The sequence below is a fragment of the Schistocerca gregaria genome, chromosome 3 (assembly GCF_023897955.1).
Source record: "Schistocerca gregaria isolate iqSchGreg1 chromosome 3, iqSchGreg1.2, whole genome shotgun sequence".
Taxonomy (NCBI): domain Eukaryota; kingdom Metazoa; phylum Arthropoda; class Insecta; order Orthoptera; family Acrididae; genus Schistocerca; species Schistocerca gregaria.
In genome coordinates, this window is record NC_064922.1 from 151,977,048 (window position 1) to 151,997,558 (window position 20,511).

The following is a 20,511-nucleotide window of genomic DNA, read 5'->3' on the forward strand; positions in this document are numbered from 1 at the left end:
GTAGTTCCTTCTCTAGATTGTCGCACAGATGACAAAATGGTAGATATCGAAATAGATGACAGAGTACACGAAGGAACTTTCCCCCCCCCCCCCCCCTGTTGCAGCGGTATACCGTAGGTCTATGGAAGAGCGTAGCGTTCCAAAAGATTGGAAAAGGCACAGGTCGTCCCCGTTTTCAAGAAGGGACGTCGAACAAATGTGCAGAACTATAGACATATACCTCTAACGTCGATCGGTTCTAGAATTTTCGAACACGCATTACGTTCGAGTATAATGACTTTTCTGGAGACTAGAAATCTACTCTTTACGAATCAGCATGGGTTTCTAAAAAGACGACCATGTGAAACCCAGCTCGCGCTATTCGTCCACGAAACTCAGAGGACCATACACACGGGTTCCCAGGTAGATGCCGTGTTTCTTGAGTTCCGCAACGCGTTCGATACATTTTCCCACAGTTGTTTAATGAACAAAGTAAGAGCATAGGGACTATCAGACCAGTTGTGTGATTGGATTGAAGAGTTCCTAGATAACAGAACGCAGCAATGTCATTCCCAATGGAGAGAAATCTTCCGAAGTAAGAGTGATTTCAGGTGTGCCCCAGGGGAGTGTCGTAGGACCGTTGCTATTCACAATGTAAATGACCTTATGGATAATATCGGAAGTTCACTGAGGCTTTTTGCGGATGATGCTCTAGCATATCGAGAAGTTGTAACAATAGAAAATTGTACTGAAATGCAGGAGGGTCTGCAGTAAATGGACGCATGGTGAAGAGAATGGCAATTGAATGTCAATGTGGACAAATCAAGTGTGCTGCCAGTACATAGAAAGAAAGATCCTTTATCATTTAGCTACAAAATAGCAGGTCAGCAACTGGAAGCAGTTAATTCCATAAATTATCTGGGAGTATTCAGTAGGAGTGATTTAAAATGGAACGACCTTGTAAAATTAATCGTCGGTAAAGCAGACGCAAAACTGAGATTCATTGGAAGAGTCCTAAAGAAATGCAGTCCGAAAACAAAGGAAGTATGTTACAGTACACTTGTTCGCCCACTGCTTGAATAGTGCTGGCCGGTGTGGGATCCGTACTAGATAGGGTTGATAGAAGAGATAGAGAAGATCCAACGGAGAGCAGCGCGCTTCGTTACGGAATCATTTAATAATCGCGAAAGCGTTACAGAGATGATAGATAAACTCCAGTGGAAGACTCTGCAGGAGAGACGCTCAGTAGCTCGGTACGGGCTTTTGTTAAAGTTTCGAGAACATACCTTCACCGAAGAGTCAAGCAGCATATTGCTCCCTCCTACGTATATCTCGCGAAGAGAGCATCAGGATAAAGTCAGAGTGATTAGAGCCGACAAAGAAGCATACCGACAATCTTTCTTTCCACGAACAATACGAGACTAGAATAGAAGGGAGAACCGATAGAGGTACTCAAAGTAGCCTCCGCCACACGCCGTTAGGTGGCTGTGGAGTATGGTTGCAGATGGAGGTCCAGTAAGGAAGCATGACGTTATGCGGTGAGTCTATGACATAAAAATATCTCTAATAATGAACACAATGAAATGAAGGTAGCCAACGGTTGGGTCATATTTCAACACGATCCTTTACTGAAAAACTTAATAGAAGGTATAGTGGAGGGTGCGGATTTGCAGGGGCAGCCCCAGACATATCTTTTGTCCTCTCCAAGTCATCCCCGACAGCAGCTCACACAGCATTTGGTATAACATTTCCATGTCAGCCGATCTTGACTCCTTTATCGGCTACCCAACTGATGATGGCAACAGGGTCGACTGCCGAAATAATCTGTGCTTTGCCCAACATCAATCAGCGGTACATACGTAGGATGTGTTGTCGAGGTATCCAGTGTTACCACGTTTAGCTGTCTAGAATAAGCAAATGTTCTCTGGGACGAGATGTACAGCGAGCATATGTGCAGGAGCGCAATGGCGTGAACAGTGGACTGCGGTACTCACGATCTTCTGCAGGATGCGCAGGTTCTGCACGGTGGGGTCCCTGATGGCGTGCAGGAAGTAGCGCCACGTCAGCCACAGCAGCGAAGTGGTGAAGAACGGCGCCTTGCTGCAACAACCACACTCACTCACGCACCCGTCTACATTCTCCAAGGTCAGCTGCACGCCGACATCCATTGTGCTGGTGTACGAGCAATGTATCACAACTAACGGAGGTCAAAGATTCCATGTTTCTACGGTTCTGTACCAAAATTGGTAAAAATGGAACTTTTATAAAATCACTTTGTTGTCTGTCTGTCTGTCTGTGTGCCCGACTACTCAAAAGCCTTCTTTGAGGAACGGGTAAACATATCAAGTTGATATTTTTGTAACACATTAAGATCTACGGTCCCTTGGCGATGTAAATTGTGAAGCTACCAAGTCAATTCAATCAGAAGATAAAGCCAATTACTTCAAATAATAGCAAACTGGCAGACATACTCATCAAAATCTAAAGGGTGCTTACCGTTGACCTACAGTCATGAAACGTACCAAGAAACAAGCTTTCACTGTAAAAATAAATGAAAAAATTCGAAACTTTTGAATTTGTAATTGTATCACGTCAAAAAAATGTATTTTGTTCTCTAACTGTCCGTCTGTCCATCCGTCCGTTATAACCCATTTTCTCCGTAACAGATGAAAGTAACGAGTTGAAATTTATGTTACATTCTCATGACTATATTGGTTTGTTGGTAAAAATGTTAAGCTTATATGTCAGTACAATTAAAATAAATGGTCATTTATGTCACATATTTTGATACACCCATTAAAACCTATGGGGTACTTCCCCTTGATGTAGAATCATGAAATTTGACAAGAAGAAAGGTTTCACAGTGCAATAAAAGGGAAAAAATCATAAAATCGTTCATTTGTAATTACATCACACGAATAGGATATTTCTTTTATCATTTATTAAGCGACTCGAAATTACAACATTCTCCCCTGGGACCGATATCTTTCCAGTATCAGTGTCGATAACAGGCAAAAATCGTCGATATTTTCGATTCCCGGAATAGATGAACTGTTCATATAAGTAATTAAGTCTGTACGGAACCCTCAGCGAGGGAGTCCTACTAGCGCCTGGCCAATTTTTATGTAAAGAACTGTGGTCCGAAAACCACCCAGTGAAATATTGGGAAGCTCTATGTAGATAAAAGAACGATAGGTACGTAGCAGCAACAAAAGGATAAGTTTTCTAGGTTTACTATCGATTTTTTTCGAGCACATTGTCAAAGATCCATGCAAAATGTAAGTCAATAGTGTCAACCGGAACAGAAATAAATTCAAAAATACACTATTATAACAAACTGAACATTTTAGGAAATCTATGTGAAGAGAGATGATTTGAGTGTTTCTATTCCTCTGGCAGTACCGTGAAACCATGTAATAAGTACCGAACAGGTTGATGTGGAATTGTGGATCATGGAACTGGGTCACGGACGAACGGACATCTTCTCATAATCTCACCAGAGAATTAGCACGGCAATAGTAGCAGAACTGGAAGGCGTTTCACAAGAAAAACGAATGTTAATGAAGAAGCGAAGTGAAGAATACGTACAACTTTTCCGACGTCTCTCCAAGTATCTCCGTGTCTTCAACCTGAAACAGAAATGCAGAGAATCAATAAATGTATGTGATTTATATGTTTTGAATATTACGGACATGTTGTCGTTGCGAACATCTGTGAAACGATCGAGATAAAAATAATTTTAAGCATTGAAATTAATATCTGAATTATTCACTGAATTCCTCAATTCCCAGTCTTTCTACAGAAAAAAATTGCGTTTCACTATTTGCGCCAACTTATTAATTAACTAAGACAGCAAGTATTTCTGGTCAGATGTGCACACATGTCTTTTCTAGCATTGTTCGAGAATTTGTGAACGGAAATAAAACGTACGGCGTGTTTGTGCTTTGATGTCATGTCAACTATAAATATACCTCTGCCTCTGCACAAAGCAATAATGTTAGTTGCTGCATCTCCATGAATTCGTCGCCTAACGAACATAACAAGTTATCATATTTTATTCAGTTATTATTACACAATGAATGCTGTAATGGTTCCACTTGTGGAATCGCTCGCCATCAATACACCACCACAAATTCTTGTTCGGTAATGTGAGATGCCTAGTTTGACTTGTGTAACGATAATGTATTTACTACTAGCCGTACCTGTTGTACTGTGCGTCTTTTCAGTATTACAGGACATCGATAAGATTTGCACTGTTCAGGATACTAGTTCTACAATTTAGGCAACAACAGATTCATTGTGGTGACGTTGTTGCATGGCCAGCTCCATCTGCAGAGAGGGCTCCAAGGTAGGCCTCCTGCTTGCGATTATTATTATGAAAAGTACACCCGACATTCGCACTGGTGATTAGCGTTATCGCAGACACTGGACTAGAAAGTTACAGCGTGTGTGGTAGTTCATAAAACGTTGCGTACAGTTTGTTGCTACCTAGGCGATCCACGTGCTATAAAGGTGCAGCCTTTCTCGGTACCACAACCGACACAAAAGAGTTACATGCTTGCACCTGTTACTGTTCTTCAAACTAATCAACAGCGTTGTGTACAACCCGATGCCAGCGATGTGGAAGGCGTGGTATGCCGTTAGCAGAGCCTGCTCTGTTGATGGTGCGAATGGAGCGGTCTACTGCCTGTCGAATCTCTGGAACAGTTCTGAAGCGAGTGCCACGAAGTGATTCCTTCACCTTCGAAATCAAATCAAAGTCACAAGGACTTAACCCCGGGGAGTATGGTGGATGGTGCAGTACTTTCCAGTCCCATCTGCCGAACAGAGCAGCCACAGCTTGCACTGTATGAGCTCGCGAAATATCGTGAAAAATGATGTGTGGGTTGCGCAGAAAGTGTCTCCGCTTCTTTCGCAAAGCTGGTCGCAGGTGATGCTCCCACAACGAACGGTAATACTGTCCATTGACGGTCTGCAGTGGAGGAATGTAATGCCTTATGATAACACCATCACAGTCGTACACGAGAATCACCTTCAGTTTAGACCGCTTCATTCGCACCATCAACAGAAAAGGCTGTGCTTACGGAATACTACGCTTTCCACGTCGCTGGCAATGGGTTCTACACAACGCTGTGACTGCTTTGACGGGCAGTAACAGGTGCGAACATGTAACTATTTTGCGTCGGTCGTGAATAAATAGTTGCCACTATTTAAGTTCCAACCCTCGTACCATCTGTAAAATCTTCATCCATTTTCTGTTGCTGCTCTAGGTTAAAGAGCGGGATATTGTGAGGCTGGCAGCCCATCCATCGCCCACATGGAGACAAGGGGATGAAATAACAGTTAAGAAGGAAAAAAAAGACTATCAGCGCTGGCCACCACGACCCACGTGGGTCGTTCTTGCGTGCAACATGAAAAAGGATGATGCACCCTGTTCCAATATGTTTCATGTTCTTTCACAGACTCGCAAATATGTAAGTCACCGGCTGTGAAATTGTAGCGAGTGTGGCTTGGGTTTTGACAGTCATAGCTCATTTCCACACATGAGAGTTTTTAGACTTACAGAACTGTACTTACGAAGACTGGATTGAAAAAAATGACGTAATACACTGCAGATTGCAAAACTTCCTGGTAGATTAAAACTGTGTGTCGGACCGAGACTCGAACTCGGGACCTTTACCTTTCGCGGAGAAGTGCTCTACCATGTGAGCTACACAAGCACAACTCACGCCCCGTGCTCACAGCTTTACTTCAGCCAGTACCTCGTCTCCTGGTACTGGCAGAAGTAAAGCTGTGAGGACGGGGCGTGAGTTGTGCTTGGGTAGCTCAGATAGTAGAGCAGTTGCCCGCGAAAGGCAAAGGTCTCGGGTTCGAATCACTGTCTGGCATACAGTTTTAATTTGCCAAGAAATCTCATATCAGCAGCAAGAGGAAGTTATCCCATACGCGTGCTGTAGTCTCAGTAGGAGCACACGTCCCTTTGTGCGCCGGGCTGGCGCCTAACCAAGTCGGGCGGGTTGCGTCATCGACTCGCTAGGTGCTGAGCGGGCAGTGCGGCACTACGTTTTCGAATTTTTTCAAACTGTTGCATACTTGAGACCCCGATTCGCGATGTACGCTCCCCGGTTACAGAGGTGAGGGATCACACTTTATTAGTAATTATAGTACAAACGTATTATTAGCCTCGAGAATAAACTTGGAGTAAATGGAACAGCCCAAGCAGTTATAATAAATGTACCTATATTCTTCCGTGGCTGCACGGTTAATTTTAATCTGGATGTCGCTACTGGAAATTCTGGTAGTGGTTGGTTTACCCTAGCCTTCGTTCGTTGTGAAAACGCCTCCATTCCTAGACTTGAGTCTTTCGCCGATAGAGATGTCATCGCCTACAAGGCGTGGCATTGCGGCATTGATCCGAAGACTAAAAGTAGACCTAGCTACAGGGTGTCCAGAAAAGGACTCCCTGATTTCAAAATTAAATATCTCGAAAACAAAGATCGATAGAGGAATGCAGTAAACGGTATGTTTATTGTGAAAGCTGTAAGAAGTTTATACAACAGTTTGAAATAATAGATACAAAAGCTGCTAACAGATGGCGCTGTAATCACCATACGTAATGCCTAGTATAAATAGTGATCCGAAGCCCAGAGCGATCAGTTCCACTATTGAAACGTGAAAGGGGGTTAGCGTACCGAAGGAAGAGATTAAAACCATGTACTGCATTGAACAACGCGTTTTTCTGGTGCTAGAGTACCACAGGTTAGAAGAGAGTACTACGGCAACAAGGCGAAGTTTTCAAGCACGATTTAATGTTCCAAAAGGACCCGATGCGAAAACCATTCGTGCGCTCTTCGCAAAATTTCAACGAACAGGCAGCGTGACTGATGATCTAGTGGGGCATGTTGGCCGCAAGCAAACCGCAGTTACGCCTGAAAATATCGCGACAGTTTCTGGAATTATTAAGCGAAATCCAATGTCAATAAAATTCTTCTGGGTTAGAGACCGCATTGTCATTTATAAAATTCCAACGTTTCGGCGTCTGTTGCAAGACGCCTTCCTCAGGGTGTGTTGCTAACTGCTGAATGAGCAATGACATTGACAACGGCCGCGGAAGCCTTCGGTTACGAAATCCAATGTCATCTGTCCGTAGAACTGCATCTGAGACTGGTTTGAAGCGTTCCAGCATGCAGAAAATACTGAGAAAGAGCCTACACATGTTTCCATTCAAAATTCAAACGCACCAGGCCATACCCGTACGAGCTCTTCAACAGAAGGCTGCCTTTGCTAATCAGATGCTCACAATGATTGATAGTGAAGGATTTGATGTTGGCTGCATCTGGTTTACAGATGAAGCACACTTCCACCTGAATGGATACCTGAATAAGCATAACTGGCGATTTTGGGGTTCCGAAAAGCCATATTGGTGTGAAGCGGAACCCCTGTATTCTCGTAAAGTTACTGTGTGGGCTACAGTGTGCAGCAGAGGATTATTGGCCCTTTTTGCATTCAAGAAACGGTCACTGGTGCACGTTACGTTGCAATTTTGGAACAATTTGTCGCCACACAGTAAGTGTTAGAGGATCGACCAGGTACTGAATGGTTTATGCCAGATGGAGCCCGACCACATCGGACCGAACAAGTGTTTCGCTTTCTTGAGGAATACTTCGGGAATCAAGTCATTGCTTTGGAATATCCCAAATTTACTGGTGCAGGCATGGATTGGCCTCCATATTCGCCGGATTTAACTCCCTGTGACATTTTTTTGTGGGGCACAGTGAAAGACATGGTCTACCCGAAGCATCCCGACACGCTGGACGAGCTTGAATCGGCGATCTCTGTGGCATGTGAATCCATTTCGGTTGCGACATTACGAAATATGATGACGAATTTCATTCTTCGTTTGCACCACCTCTGTAGTGCCAATGGTGAACATTTTGAAAACATTGTGATGTGATTGTTTGCAAAGATTGTTTTCATACGATTATTTCACTTATGTATGCTGATATGAGCTGTACAGCGTACAGCGCCCTTTGTTAGCAGCTTCTGTAAATATTATTTCAAACTGCTGTATAAACGTCTTACAGCTTTCACAATAAACATACCGTTACTGCATTCCTCTATCGATCTTTGTTTTCGAGATATTTAATTTTGAAATCAGGGCGTCCGTTTCTGGACACCCTGTATGTTTATAGTAACATGCCATTTACACTGTATACACGCTTCTGTAGAAAAGTTAGTAATGAAAAAATTCTGGTGCAGAGTGAAAATTAATTCTAGAGTTGATGTATGCTGCTTATGTTGTGAAAGTATATGCGTATTAACAAAAATAGGTAGCTCATGAAATTCACTACGTTCCTCGTACATTAGATCAAACTTTCCATATTTCGAAACAGAGGTTATTAACACTCAGTCGAAAGTAGTCGATATCAGTGAACGGGCAAGCATTTGATGTCTGATTGCTGACAGCGGTGAACTGAGAGAGAAGCAGGTGCGCTTACCAGCAGGCAGGGCTTGGAGCGGGCGAGCCCCGGCGGCAGCTCCTCGAGGCGGACGTCGGCCAGCAGCTGGGCGGCGGCGTCGCTGGCGGCGAACTGGTCGCAGAGGCGGCGAGCCGCATCGTCCCGGCCGGGGCCGCCCGACACGGCGCAGACCAAGAAGTCTGCAGGGTTGTAGCGAGGCGGGCACTCCAGCCCCTGGCTGCCCGGCAACACGTGCAACAAGCGGCGCGGTGTCAGCGGCAGGTGTCGGGGTGAGCGGTCGCCGAGCAGGAAATCACCTAAAAGCGCTAAAGCGCTCCGCAGTGGAAAGGCAACTGCACCTGGTGAGGTTATGCTAAAGATCTCGCTCCTCTACCAGAAGCACACTACTGGCCATTAAAAAAGCTACACCAAGAAGAAATGAAGGTGATAAACGGGTATTGATTTGACAAATAAATTATACTACAACTGATATATGATTACATTTGCACCCTATTTGGGTGAATATATCCTGAGAAACCGGTACCCAGAGCGACAACCTTTGGCCGTAACAACGGTCTTCACACGCCTGGGCATTGGGTCAAGCAGAGCTTGGATAGCATGTACAGGTACAGCTGCACATGCAGCTTCAACACGATAACACAGTTCATCGAGAGTAGTGTCTGGCGTATTGTGACGAGCCACCACTGACCAGACGTTTTCAATTGGTGAGAAATCTGCAGAATGTGCTGGCCAGGGCTACAGTCGAACATTTTCTGTATCCAGAAAGGCCCGTGCAGGACGTGCAAAATGCTGTCGTGCATTATCCTGCTGAAATGTACGGTTTCGCAGGGATCGAATCAAGGGTAGAGCCACGGTTCGTAACACATCTGAAATGCAACGTCCACTGTTCAAAGTGCCGTCAATGCGAACAAGAGGTGACCCGAGACGTGTAACCAGTGGCACCCCATACCATCACGCCAGATGATACGGCAGTATGGCGATGAAGAATACGCGCATACAATGTGCGTTCACCGCGATGTCGCCAAACACGGATGCGACCATCATGATGCTGTAAACAGAACCTGGATTCATCCTAAAGAATGACGTTTCGCAATTCGTGCACCCAGGTTCGGTGTTGAGTACACCATCGCAGGCTGTCTGTGATGCAGCGTCAAGGATAACCGCACCAAGGTCTCTGAGCTGATAGTCCATGCTGCTCAAACGTCGTCGAACTGTTCGTGCAGATGGTTGTTGTCTTGCTACCTTCCCCATCTGTGGATCGAGACGTGGCTGCACGATCCGCTACAGCCATGCGGATAAGATGCCGGTCATCTGAACTGCTAGTGACACGAGGCCGTTGGGATCCAGCACGGCGTTCCGTAGTACCCTCCAGGGCCCACCGATTTCATATTCTACTAACAGTTATTGGATCTCGACCAACGCGAGCAGCAATGTCGCGATACCATAAACCGCAATCGCAATAGGCTACAATCGGACCTTTATCAAAGTCGGAAACGTGATGGTACGCATTTCTCGTTCTAACATGAGGCATCGCAACAACGGTTCACTAGGCAACGCCGGTCAACTGCTGTTTGTGTATGAGAAATCGGTTGAAAACTTTCCTCATGTTAGCGCGTTGTTGGTGTCGCCACCGGCGCCAACATTGTGTGAATGCTGTGAAAAGCTAATCATTTGCTTATCACAGCATCTTCTTCCTGTTGGTTAAATTTTGCGTCTGTAACACATCACCTTCGTGGTGTAGCAATTTTAATGGGCAGTAGTGTATTCATATTTTGAGCCTATACATTAGGATAGTGACAGTAAAACGTTCCTTCTACTGGCTATACAAACGGTCCCTACCCCAAAAGCTTTCCGGAACGCTTGACCATATCTTTCTGTCACCAATAGAATCCGGGGAATAAGCACCGGAAAATCCCGCCATTGTGCGTGGCTGTTTAGAACATAATAGGCACACATGCTGTTGTATGCATACCGATTTAGTAAATAAATTATGAACCCTGTCTTCTTGTACTCATACTACTGAACCTTACGTAGTTGTATCAGATTTCATTTTCTAGGTGGACTAGGGATTAACCTAAGTAAAGGCGTTCGCACGCTTTACCTGAAGCGTATCGCTCTCTGAAGGCCATTTCACACGACTGGCCGGCTCACAGATACTACACCACTAACTCAGTGGGATGGCTAACGACTTAGTGTCCGTAAGTAACGAGAAAAAATGAAGTGGGCGAACATGTTTAGTGTGGTATGTCCCAAGAAGCCAGTGATTTGGTCCTGTAGAAAGAGATTTTCATCTCTGCCAAACTAGAGAGTAACAAGTGGAAACATGCACATAGGCACTGTTTAGTTTGTGGTCGAGTGTGGTCTGCTGTGGAGTGTCTATTGAGGCATGCAAAGCAAGGGTGACTCAAGCAATGTATCTCGCAGTAATACGTATACTGTAAGAAGTGGAAAAATCACCAAAAGATTATAAATCGGTTATGGAAATGTACTGGCCGCAAAGATGTTCTTGAGTCCAGCCACCTATTTGTTCTTTACAACAGTTGCAGTTTAAAAGCCAAAAGAATAGCATGCTATTGTTTATTCATTCATTTACTGCTTGCTGAAAACCTGCGCTCTTGCCTAGAGTTTGTAGAATACGGTCTCTTAATACATGGAATATCCTCTACATAATGGTTTGTTTTTAATTCAATTTCTAAAAAATGCTCTAACAAAGATAGCAGTTTATAACTAGCAAGGAGAATATGTAGAAACTACGTTTAATTATGAATAAATTGAAAGGAAAGTAAGTAATTAATAAAACGAAACCAGAAAGACAACAACCATATGCACGAACAGTTCCACGACGTTTGCAGCGGCATCGACTATCAGCTCGGTGACCATGGCTGCGGTTACTCTTCACGCTGCATCACAGACAGGAACGCCTGAGATGGTGTACTCAACACCGAACCTAGGGGCACGAATGGCACAACCTCATTTATTCGGATGAATCCGGGTTCTGTTTACAGCATTATGATGATAGCACCCGTGTTTGGCGACATCGCGGTGGACGCACATTGGAAGCGTGCATTTGTCATCGCCATACTGGCGTATCGCGGGGCGTGATGGTATGGGGTGCCATTGGTTACACGTCTCGGTCACCTCTTGTTCGCACTGACGGCACTTTGAACAGTGGACGTTACATTTCAGATGTATTACGACCCGTAGCTCTACCCTTCATTCGATCCCTGAGAAACCCTACATTTCAGCAGGATAACGCACGACAGTGTGTTGCAGGTCCTGTACGGGCCTTTATGGATCCAGGAAATGTTCGACTGCTGCCGTGCCCAGCACATTCTCCAGATCTCTCACCAATTGAAAACGTCTGGTCAGTGGTGGCCGACTAACTGGCTCGTCACAATATGCCAGTCACTACTCTTGATGAACTGTGCTATCGTGTTGAAGATGCATGGCCAGCTGTACCTGTACACTCTATCCAAGGTCTGTTTTACTCAATGCCCAGGCTTATCAGGGCCGTTATTATGGCCAGTGGTGGTCGTTCTTTGTACAGATTTCTCAAGATATATGCACCCAAATTGCGTGAAAATGTAATCACATGTCAGTTCTAGTATAATATATTAGTCCAATGGATACTCGTTTATCATCTGCATTTCTTCTTAGTGTAGCAATTTTAATGGCCAGTAGTGTAAACCGTCTCAGTCATCCGGACGTTAGTCGTTAGATACGATACGGCAATTCACTGTGGACACCTCGTGGCTTGCGTGTCAGCCGCTACGATTACTGTTATGTTCGTGCCAAACACACATAAATGTGTCGGATTCCGTAAGTCTGACCTTCAGCACAGTAATTTTCCTCTGCACCATTGGTGTTCCCTAAAACACGTTAAAAACAATTTTTTCAGTCTATTTGTATACATTAATTTTATATGTTATCATCATTAACTTCATTTTTATTCTTTAATCACTCCAGGGCCCATTATTTTTCGTAATAACATTTACGAGGGGCATTGCCCGTTGCTTGACACACGCGCACAGTAACATATTTTAAATTTTAATTGGTAAAGTGATGACATTTCGCGATTTTAATACTGATTAGTGCAGGTTTTGGTTGTCGTTCCACGTTACATGGGGGCATACCTTTTTCCTTTTAGTGACTGCGGTGCACTGTTTTTTCTTTTTTTTTTTAGTTAAGGATCTGATTCCTTAGCTGGGAATTCCTTAGCTTTTATAGGCAGGGACATTCGTCATTGATGATGGTTTTACCAACTGAAAAAGGCTGAGAACTTTGCCCAGCAGCGCCCACTGCTACTCTGCGGCATTCTGTAACAGCCCCCCCCCCCATATTTAATTTTATTCGTGTTTGTCTGTAAAATATTTCGTCCCTCTCATCTCTGCTAACTTATTCACAATTTTCGATTTTTGTTCTCAATGTAGTCTGAGCGTGCATGACAAATTTTGTCGTAACTAGTACATATACATGATCATATGCAACATGTACAGGGTAAGTCAGGAGGAAAGGTACATGCTTTGAGTCGCTATAGTATTGGTAATTCTGAACAAAAACTTCATATTGACATATGCCCTGTTGGGATTGGTTTCCGAGACAGAACACGTTTAATATCACTTTTGTATGTTTTTCCTTAATAACTCGAAAACCAAACACCCTAACGGAAACATATCAGTACACAATTAAACTAAATTAAATTTGCTACAAAAAAGGTACCATTTTTTGTCTAGGACTAACAGTTTGTGCGGAGAGATCGCGAGACAATTGTAAAGCTCGCTCCACGCGCGTGCGTTGTAGCTTAAGTACTTTTGGTACAAGTCTGAGGTAGTTTTCCGACTTGATAGACGACAAGCGTTCTGTGTTAAAATGTTCTTCTCATCTTCCTCTATATTACTGTGGTACGTTGTAAACAATGACATTGAATAATACAGACAATAATAGAAATGCACATTCAAAGTGTTCTATCTCGGAAACCATTCGGAGTAGGACATACGTCCACATAAAATGTTTTGTTCAGAATCAGTAATGCTATCACTCGTCAAAATACGTACCTTTCCTCCTGACTCACCCTGTACATAAATATATTTATATATCTATATATATTTATACACTGAAGAGCCAAAGAAACTGGTACACCTGCCTAATATCGAATAGGGCCTTCGCTTGCTCGCAGAAGTGTCGCAACACGACGTGCCATGGACTACACTCATGTTTGAAGTAGTGCTGGAGGGAAATGATACCATGAACCCTGCAGGGCTGTCCATAAATCCCTAAGAGTACGAGGGGGTGAAGATTTATTCTGAACAGCAAGTTGCAAAGCATCTCAGATATGATGAATAATGTTCATGTCTGGGGAGTTTGGCGACCAGCGGAAGTGTTTAAACTCAGAAGTGTGCTCCTGGAGCCATTCTGCAGCAATTCTGGACGTGTGGAGTGTCGCAATGTCATGCTGGTATTGTCCAAGTCCGCTGGAATACGCAATGGATACGAAAGGATGCAGGTGATCAGATAGTTCAACCAGTCTACACAATTTGGAACGAGACTCGTACGAAAAGGGCAACATGTTCTCAGTCATCAACATTCCATTGCCGGTGCTGACGGGCCCACGCGAGGCATAAAGCTTTGTGTCGTGCAGTCATCCTAGGTACACGAGTGGGCTTTTGGTTGTTTCATTGAATGGTTCGCACGCTGACACTTGTGGATGGCCCAGTGCTGAAACCTGCAGCACTTTGCGGAAGAGGTGCACTTCTGTCACGCTGTACGATTCTCTTCAGTCGTCGTTTGTTCCGTTCTTGCAGGATCTTTTTCCGCCCCCAGCGATGTCGGAGATTTGATTTTTTGCCTGATTCGTGATATTCACGATACAGTCGTGAAATGGTCGATGGGAAAATCCACACTTCATCGCTACCTCGGAGATGCTCTGTCCCATTGCTCGTGCGCCAAAAGTAACACCACGTTCAAACTCACTTAAATCGTGATAACCTTACATTGTAGCTGCACTAACCGATCTAACAACTGCGCCAGGCACTTTCTGTCTCATATTGGCACTTATTTCATTTGATTCTTGATTAGGGGTCCGTTAATTCTACATCTACATCTACATTTATACTTTGCAAGCCACCCAACGGTGTGTGCCGGAGGGCACTTTACATGCCACTGTCATTACCTCCATTTCCTGTTCCAGTCGCGTATGGTTCGCGGGAAGAACGACTGTCTGAAAGCCTCCGTGTGCGCTCTAATCTCTCTAATTTTACACTCGTGATCTCCTCGGTAGGTATAAGTAGGGGGAAGCAATATATTCGATGCCTCATCCAGAAACGCACCCTCTCGAAACCTGGCGAGCAAGCTACACCGCGATGCAGAGCGCCTCTCTTGCAGAGTCTGCCACTTGAGTTTGCAAACCATCTCCGTAACGCTATCACGGTTTCCAAATAACCCTTATATACTCTAAAATTGATATTAGGACACCAAGCCTGCCTATGAATTACGTTGACTTGCATATGATGGAGGTCATACGTCCGTAGCCAAGCCAATGAAATAAGAGTGTGCAAAGAGAATAAGACACTGGCTTTGCGTTTCTTTTTTGGAAGTGGGTTCACGTTTATCATAAGAGTCGCCTAACCAATTTATATACTCTAAGATTCTTTCGTTCGTAGTCAAGGCCAAAGCTGCTATATCTAACTTGGATCCAAAATACTGTAAATAATGACACTGTAACAAAAGAAACTATTTGTTAGGCAATTTATTATTAAATGAAATGCTTTAAACTACTTTGTGGCTTCTGCTGTGAAAAATACATGAAATATTTTGTAATACTTGAAGTTGCCGCGTAATGTCAGCTGATTGTTGCACACAAGTGAAGTTCTGTTTCCTGGCGGCGCTGCAGCTACAAATGGCTAGGAATTGTTTGAAGGTTCAATACACTGACTTCAGAGATCGGAAGGCTACTCTTAACAATAACGACGCTAACATTTCATTTGATACATATATTAACAATTACAACATATGCACCTTTTCAACGTAAATGACTCCTTCCCCAACAACAGCGAGAACAAAAGTAAGACACATAGAAGGCTTAGAGGCTATTACGATCGCAACTTTTATAGAACAAGAAAAGACATTATTGTATAAAACTGCATTTATCAGAGATAGTAGCTATATTCTTTAGACTCTCTGATGAAAAGTAATTATTGTACACTTCAGACATTTTACTAATGAGTTCAAAAAATCACACCGTCTTTAGTGTACAATTTTGGAGACGTTATACCTTTTTAATATGACATAGCACTGTAAGTAATCATCTTTTGCTAAGAATTGACAAATCTTATTTATTGTTTACGAACAGACTCGTTCTTTGTGGGACGTGTGTGATCCACACCTAGTTTCCTAATTAGATGCATAATTTTTTCTAACGTGCTTAAGTCTGTTCACTCAGTGTTTGAAGATATCTCGGATAACTCCATTTCTCTATTGTCAAAGTATTAATTTATAAACATTTCTGTACAGATACACACGAGAAGACGCTACTTAGAAGTTGCGAAACGGGTTGTGTGAGCCTCTAATCGCCTGCAACAGGAACGGCTACTTCGGACTATTTGACTTTTCATTTAGTTTTACGTTTTAATAATTTTAGCACATAATTATAAACACCTCTTACACTGTATGACAGGGTCAGTCAGTCATTATTTCTGAAAGGCGATGTACCGACTGACTGACTCACTCACCCACTCATCATTGCCGAGCCAAAACTAATAAGGATGGAAACTTGAAATTTGCAGGGGATTTTGGTCTTACACCGTAGGCATTGTTTAATAAGGCATTTTTCGAAAGTCCAATCCCAAGGGTATAAAGTAAGGGACGGAAGATCTTTTTTGAAAATACGTCACTATTAAGGCAATTTTGAAGCTAGCACGACAAAAAATGGTATTCGGTTTCTCGGTCAGAAACAAAGAAATACGTGGTTGAGCATTTTTTGCGATTTTACGGGTATGGAGATAAAATAAAAGGTCAATATTTTTTTGGAATTAATTCTTTATTAGAGAAATTCTAAGATATTTTTAAAGCTGCAACTATGAGAAATTGTATTTGAGCTCTCGGTTACAAATAAAAAATACATGTTTAAATATTTTTAGGTGGTGGTGGTGGCTAGTGTTTAACGTCCCGTCGACAACGATGTCATTAGAGACGGAGCGCAAGCTCGGGTTAGGGAAGGATTGGAAAGGAAATCGGCCGTGCCCTTTCAAAGGAACCATCCCGGCATTTGCCTGAAACGATTTAGGAAAATCACGGAAAACCTAAATTAGGATGGCTGGACACGGGAGTGAACCGTCGTCCTCCCGAATGCGAGTCCAGTGTGCTAACCACTGCGCAACCTCACTCGGTCAATATTTTTAGGAATTCAACTTATGAGGTGGTGAAAAAAGGGATGAAACATTTTTTTTAATAGTTCATTATGACGGGAATGCTAAATCTATGAAAATCTTAACTTTGCTTCTCGGTCGGAGAAAAGAAAATACTGTTTCATTGTTTTTGGAAATTCAATCCCCAGGGGATAAAATTTTTTATAGAAATATTTTAATATGCAAGCATTTTTGAAGCCAAATCTATGCATATTTGTATTTTGATTCTCTGTTAGAAATAAAATATACTCATTTCACTTTTTCGGAAATAACCCTAAGGAGTTGAAATGGGGGTCATATGTTTCAGGTTATATGTTCTACGAAAACATTCCAGACTGCGAGCATTTTAACGCTAAAGCTTTGAAAATTTGTATTTGGCTCTTCTATTGCAGATGAGAAAATGCATGTTTAACTTTTTTTGGTAAATCGAATCCCTATGGGGGTGAATCAGGACCAGACTTATTCACTGACTCATCTTCGTCCAGCCAAAATCGCTAACGTTTGGAAGGTAGGAGACGAGGTACTGGCAGAAGTAAAGCTGTGAGGACGGGGCGTGAGTCGTCCTTGGGTAGCTCAGATGGTAGAGCACTTGCCTGCGAAAGGCAAAGGTCCCGAGTTCGAGTGTCGGTCCAGCACACAGTTTTAATCTGCCTGGAAGTTTTAAAATCGCTGAAGATAGAAAGTTGGAATTTGGTAAGGCTGTGGAGCTTACACTGTAGGCATCGTTCAAGAAAGGATTGTTCGAAATTGCAGATCTAAGGGGGTGAAATGGATATTAAAAGCTATTTGAAAATACCCCGCTTTTAAGGTTATCTTGAAGCTAGGGCTACGAAAATTGGGTGTTTGGTTTCTCAGGCGCAATTTTTTTTAAAAGAAGTACGTCTTTCACCGTTTCAGGAAATTCAATCACTAAGGAGGTGAAAAGGGAATGAAACTTTTGTTGTATTAGAAAAATTTTAAATCGAAACCTATGGAAATTAGTATTTCACCGCCAGGATAGGCGAGAGCGCTAGCGCGGTGCTTTCTGGACTCGGGTAGGCGCGCCGGCCCCGGATCGATTCCGCCCGGCGGGTTAACGGCGAGGGCCGGTGTGCCGGCCAGCCTGAATGCGGTTTTTAGGCGGTTTTCCACATCCTACTAGGTGAATACCGGTCTGGTCCCCACGTCCCCGCCTCAGTTACACGACTCGCAGACATTTGTAACTCATTCACACTATTTCACGATTTACACTAGACGCAGAAAGTTGAGGTACACTAATTCCGTCTCAGGGGTAATGAGGTGGTGGCAGGAAGGGCATCCGGCAACCCCTAAAAATTAACCATCCCAATTCCGTATTTCACCCTGCCGACCCTGCGCAAAATGCGGGATAAAGGCAGTAGCGAAAGAAAGCAAAAAAAAGGAAATTAGTATTTCATTTCTAGCTTAGATATTAAGATACATGTGTCAGGGTATGAAAGTTTCTATGGAAATATCACCACAAGATGGAAGAAAAACACGATTATATAACCCTGGATCGCTTTTTGGTCAAAGGTACATTCAGAAAAGACCATGCTTCTATGGCCTGAATCAGCGTGAAAAGTTTAGAAGCTCTCCCAGTTTGTGGCCAACATAAAATTTGATTAAACAAAAACAAACAAACAAAAATCTGAGGAGACCGTACGGTCTGTGGGAGTGAAGCAGCGGACGCTAAGCTAGTTATTTATAGTTACTTTAGCTGTAGCTGCCCTAGTTTCAAAACTGTCTCTTTCTACGTTACCTGCTGAAGAAGGACAGCGCGGCAGAGAGCTCGCCCGCGAAGGCGACGCGCCCGTCGGCGAGCAGGATGACCTCGTGGAAGAGGTCGAGCACCTCGCTGGACGGCTGGTGGATGGTGCACAGCACGGTGCGGCCCTGGTCGGCCATCTGGCGCAGCATGTGCACCAGCTTCTGCGCCGAGAACGAGTCCAGGCCGGTGGTCGGCTCGTCGCAGAACAGCAGCAGCGGGTCTGTCATCAGCTGCGCGGCGACACAACACACCGCCTCAGCCAAAAAAAAAATGGTTCAAATGGCTCTGAGCACTATGGGACTTAACATCTATGGTCATCAGTCCCCTACAACTTAGAACTACTTAAACCTAACTAACCTAAGGTCATCACACAACACCCAGCCATCACGAGGCAGAGAAAATACCTGACCCCGCCGGGAATCGAACCCGGGTGTCGGAACCGAGAACGCTACCGCACGACCAAGAGATGCGGGCGCATAAGCCACTGTGCGTTACGTCATCACGTCAACAATGTAACGTCTCTTATTTTCCGGGGCTAACACTGACTGAAGTTCCGCTTTATATCTGACCTCCTTTGTCTCCCTCCACTGGCTTTCCTGTGGCTCTGTTGTGGGTGTCCCACTAGAAGTTAGGGGCTGCTCTCGAGATGGAGGTTTCCGTATACGGTCCGCCCACAGGGACGTTACCTTGTGCTTTTCCCTCAACCCTTGTCACGAGGGTCACTCCAAAAGAAATGCACAGTATTTTTGTAAAAATTACAGTTTTCATTCTACATGTGTGAAAGTTTTACAGTGTATAGATTTACCTGCTTCAAGCTTGTTTTCAAAGTTAGTTCAACGTGTTCCCGTGAGTGGCGCCGTCACAGTATGTCTTCCAGATGGCTGCAACACTTGACGTTCGTCAGAAGCAACGTGTTGTCATAGAATTCCTGTGCTGTGAAAACCAGACTGTGGGAAACATCCACAAGAGGTTGAAAAAGGTGTATGGAGATGCTGCTGTTGATCGCAGTACAGTTAGTCGGTGGGCAAGCAGGTTACGTGATGAAAGCGGGCACGGCGATATTGAGGATTGTCCTCGCAGCTGCAGGCCTCGTGCTGCACACATTCCAGACAATGTGCATAGAGCTAACGAATTGGTGACTGCTGACAGACGCATCACACTGAACGAATTGTCACGCTACGTTGGGATAGGGGAAAGAAGTGTTTGCAGAATACTGAAAGTGTTGGCGTTAATGTTTGTGCTAGGTGGGTTCCCAGTATGTTGACACTGGCTCACAAAGAAACATGAAAAACGGCATGCAGCGAACATTTGGAACAGTACGAAAGTGGTGGAGATGAATTTCATTTAGAATTGTGACAGGTCATGAAACATGGCTCCATCATTTTTCACCAGAGACGAAGAGGCACATAATGGAGTCGCATTATGCAAATTCACCCCAGAAAAAAATTCAAAACCACATCTTCTGCTGGAAAAGTTATGGCTATGGTGTTTTTTGATTCCGAAAGACTCTTGCTTGTGGACATCATGCCAAATGGAACCACCATAATTTCTGATGCATATGTGACGGCACTGAAAAAACTTGAAGCTCGACTGAGTCGTGTTCAATCACATCGACAAAATCAGCATGTTTTGCTGTTACACAACAATGCACGGTCACAAGTCAGTCAAAAAACTGTGGAAGCGATCACAAAACTCGCATGGACAACACTGAAACACCCGCCTTACAGTCCTGACCTGGCTCCATGTGACTATCATCTCTTTGGGAAACTTCGTGGAACAAGGTTTGAACATGATGACTCCCTTGTGCACACTGCCAAACAGTGGCTGTAACAGGTTGTTCCACAATTTTACCTTGCGGGTATATAGGCGCTGGTTCCAAGATGGC

At 43.9% G+C, this 20,511-nt stretch overlaps 1 protein-coding gene across 1 annotated transcript in view; it reads right to left on the bottom strand.

Moving 5' to 3' along the window:
* Positions 1–20,511, bottom strand: part of LOC126355290 (protein scarlet-like) — a 142,553-nt gene that overhangs the window by 73,229 nt on the left and 48,813 nt on the right. Inside the window, exons 6-9 of the mRNA XM_050005579.1 lie at positions 18,618–18,856; positions 8,478–8,676; positions 3,568–3,608; positions 1,974–2,079 (exon numbers count right to left, since the gene is read on the bottom strand). Coding sequence (XP_049861536.1) covers positions 1,974–2,079; positions 3,568–3,608; positions 8,478–8,676; positions 18,618–18,856 — 585 coding nt within the window. The remainder of the gene's footprint in view (positions 1–1,973; positions 2,080–3,567; positions 3,609–8,477; positions 8,677–18,617; positions 18,857–20,511) is intronic.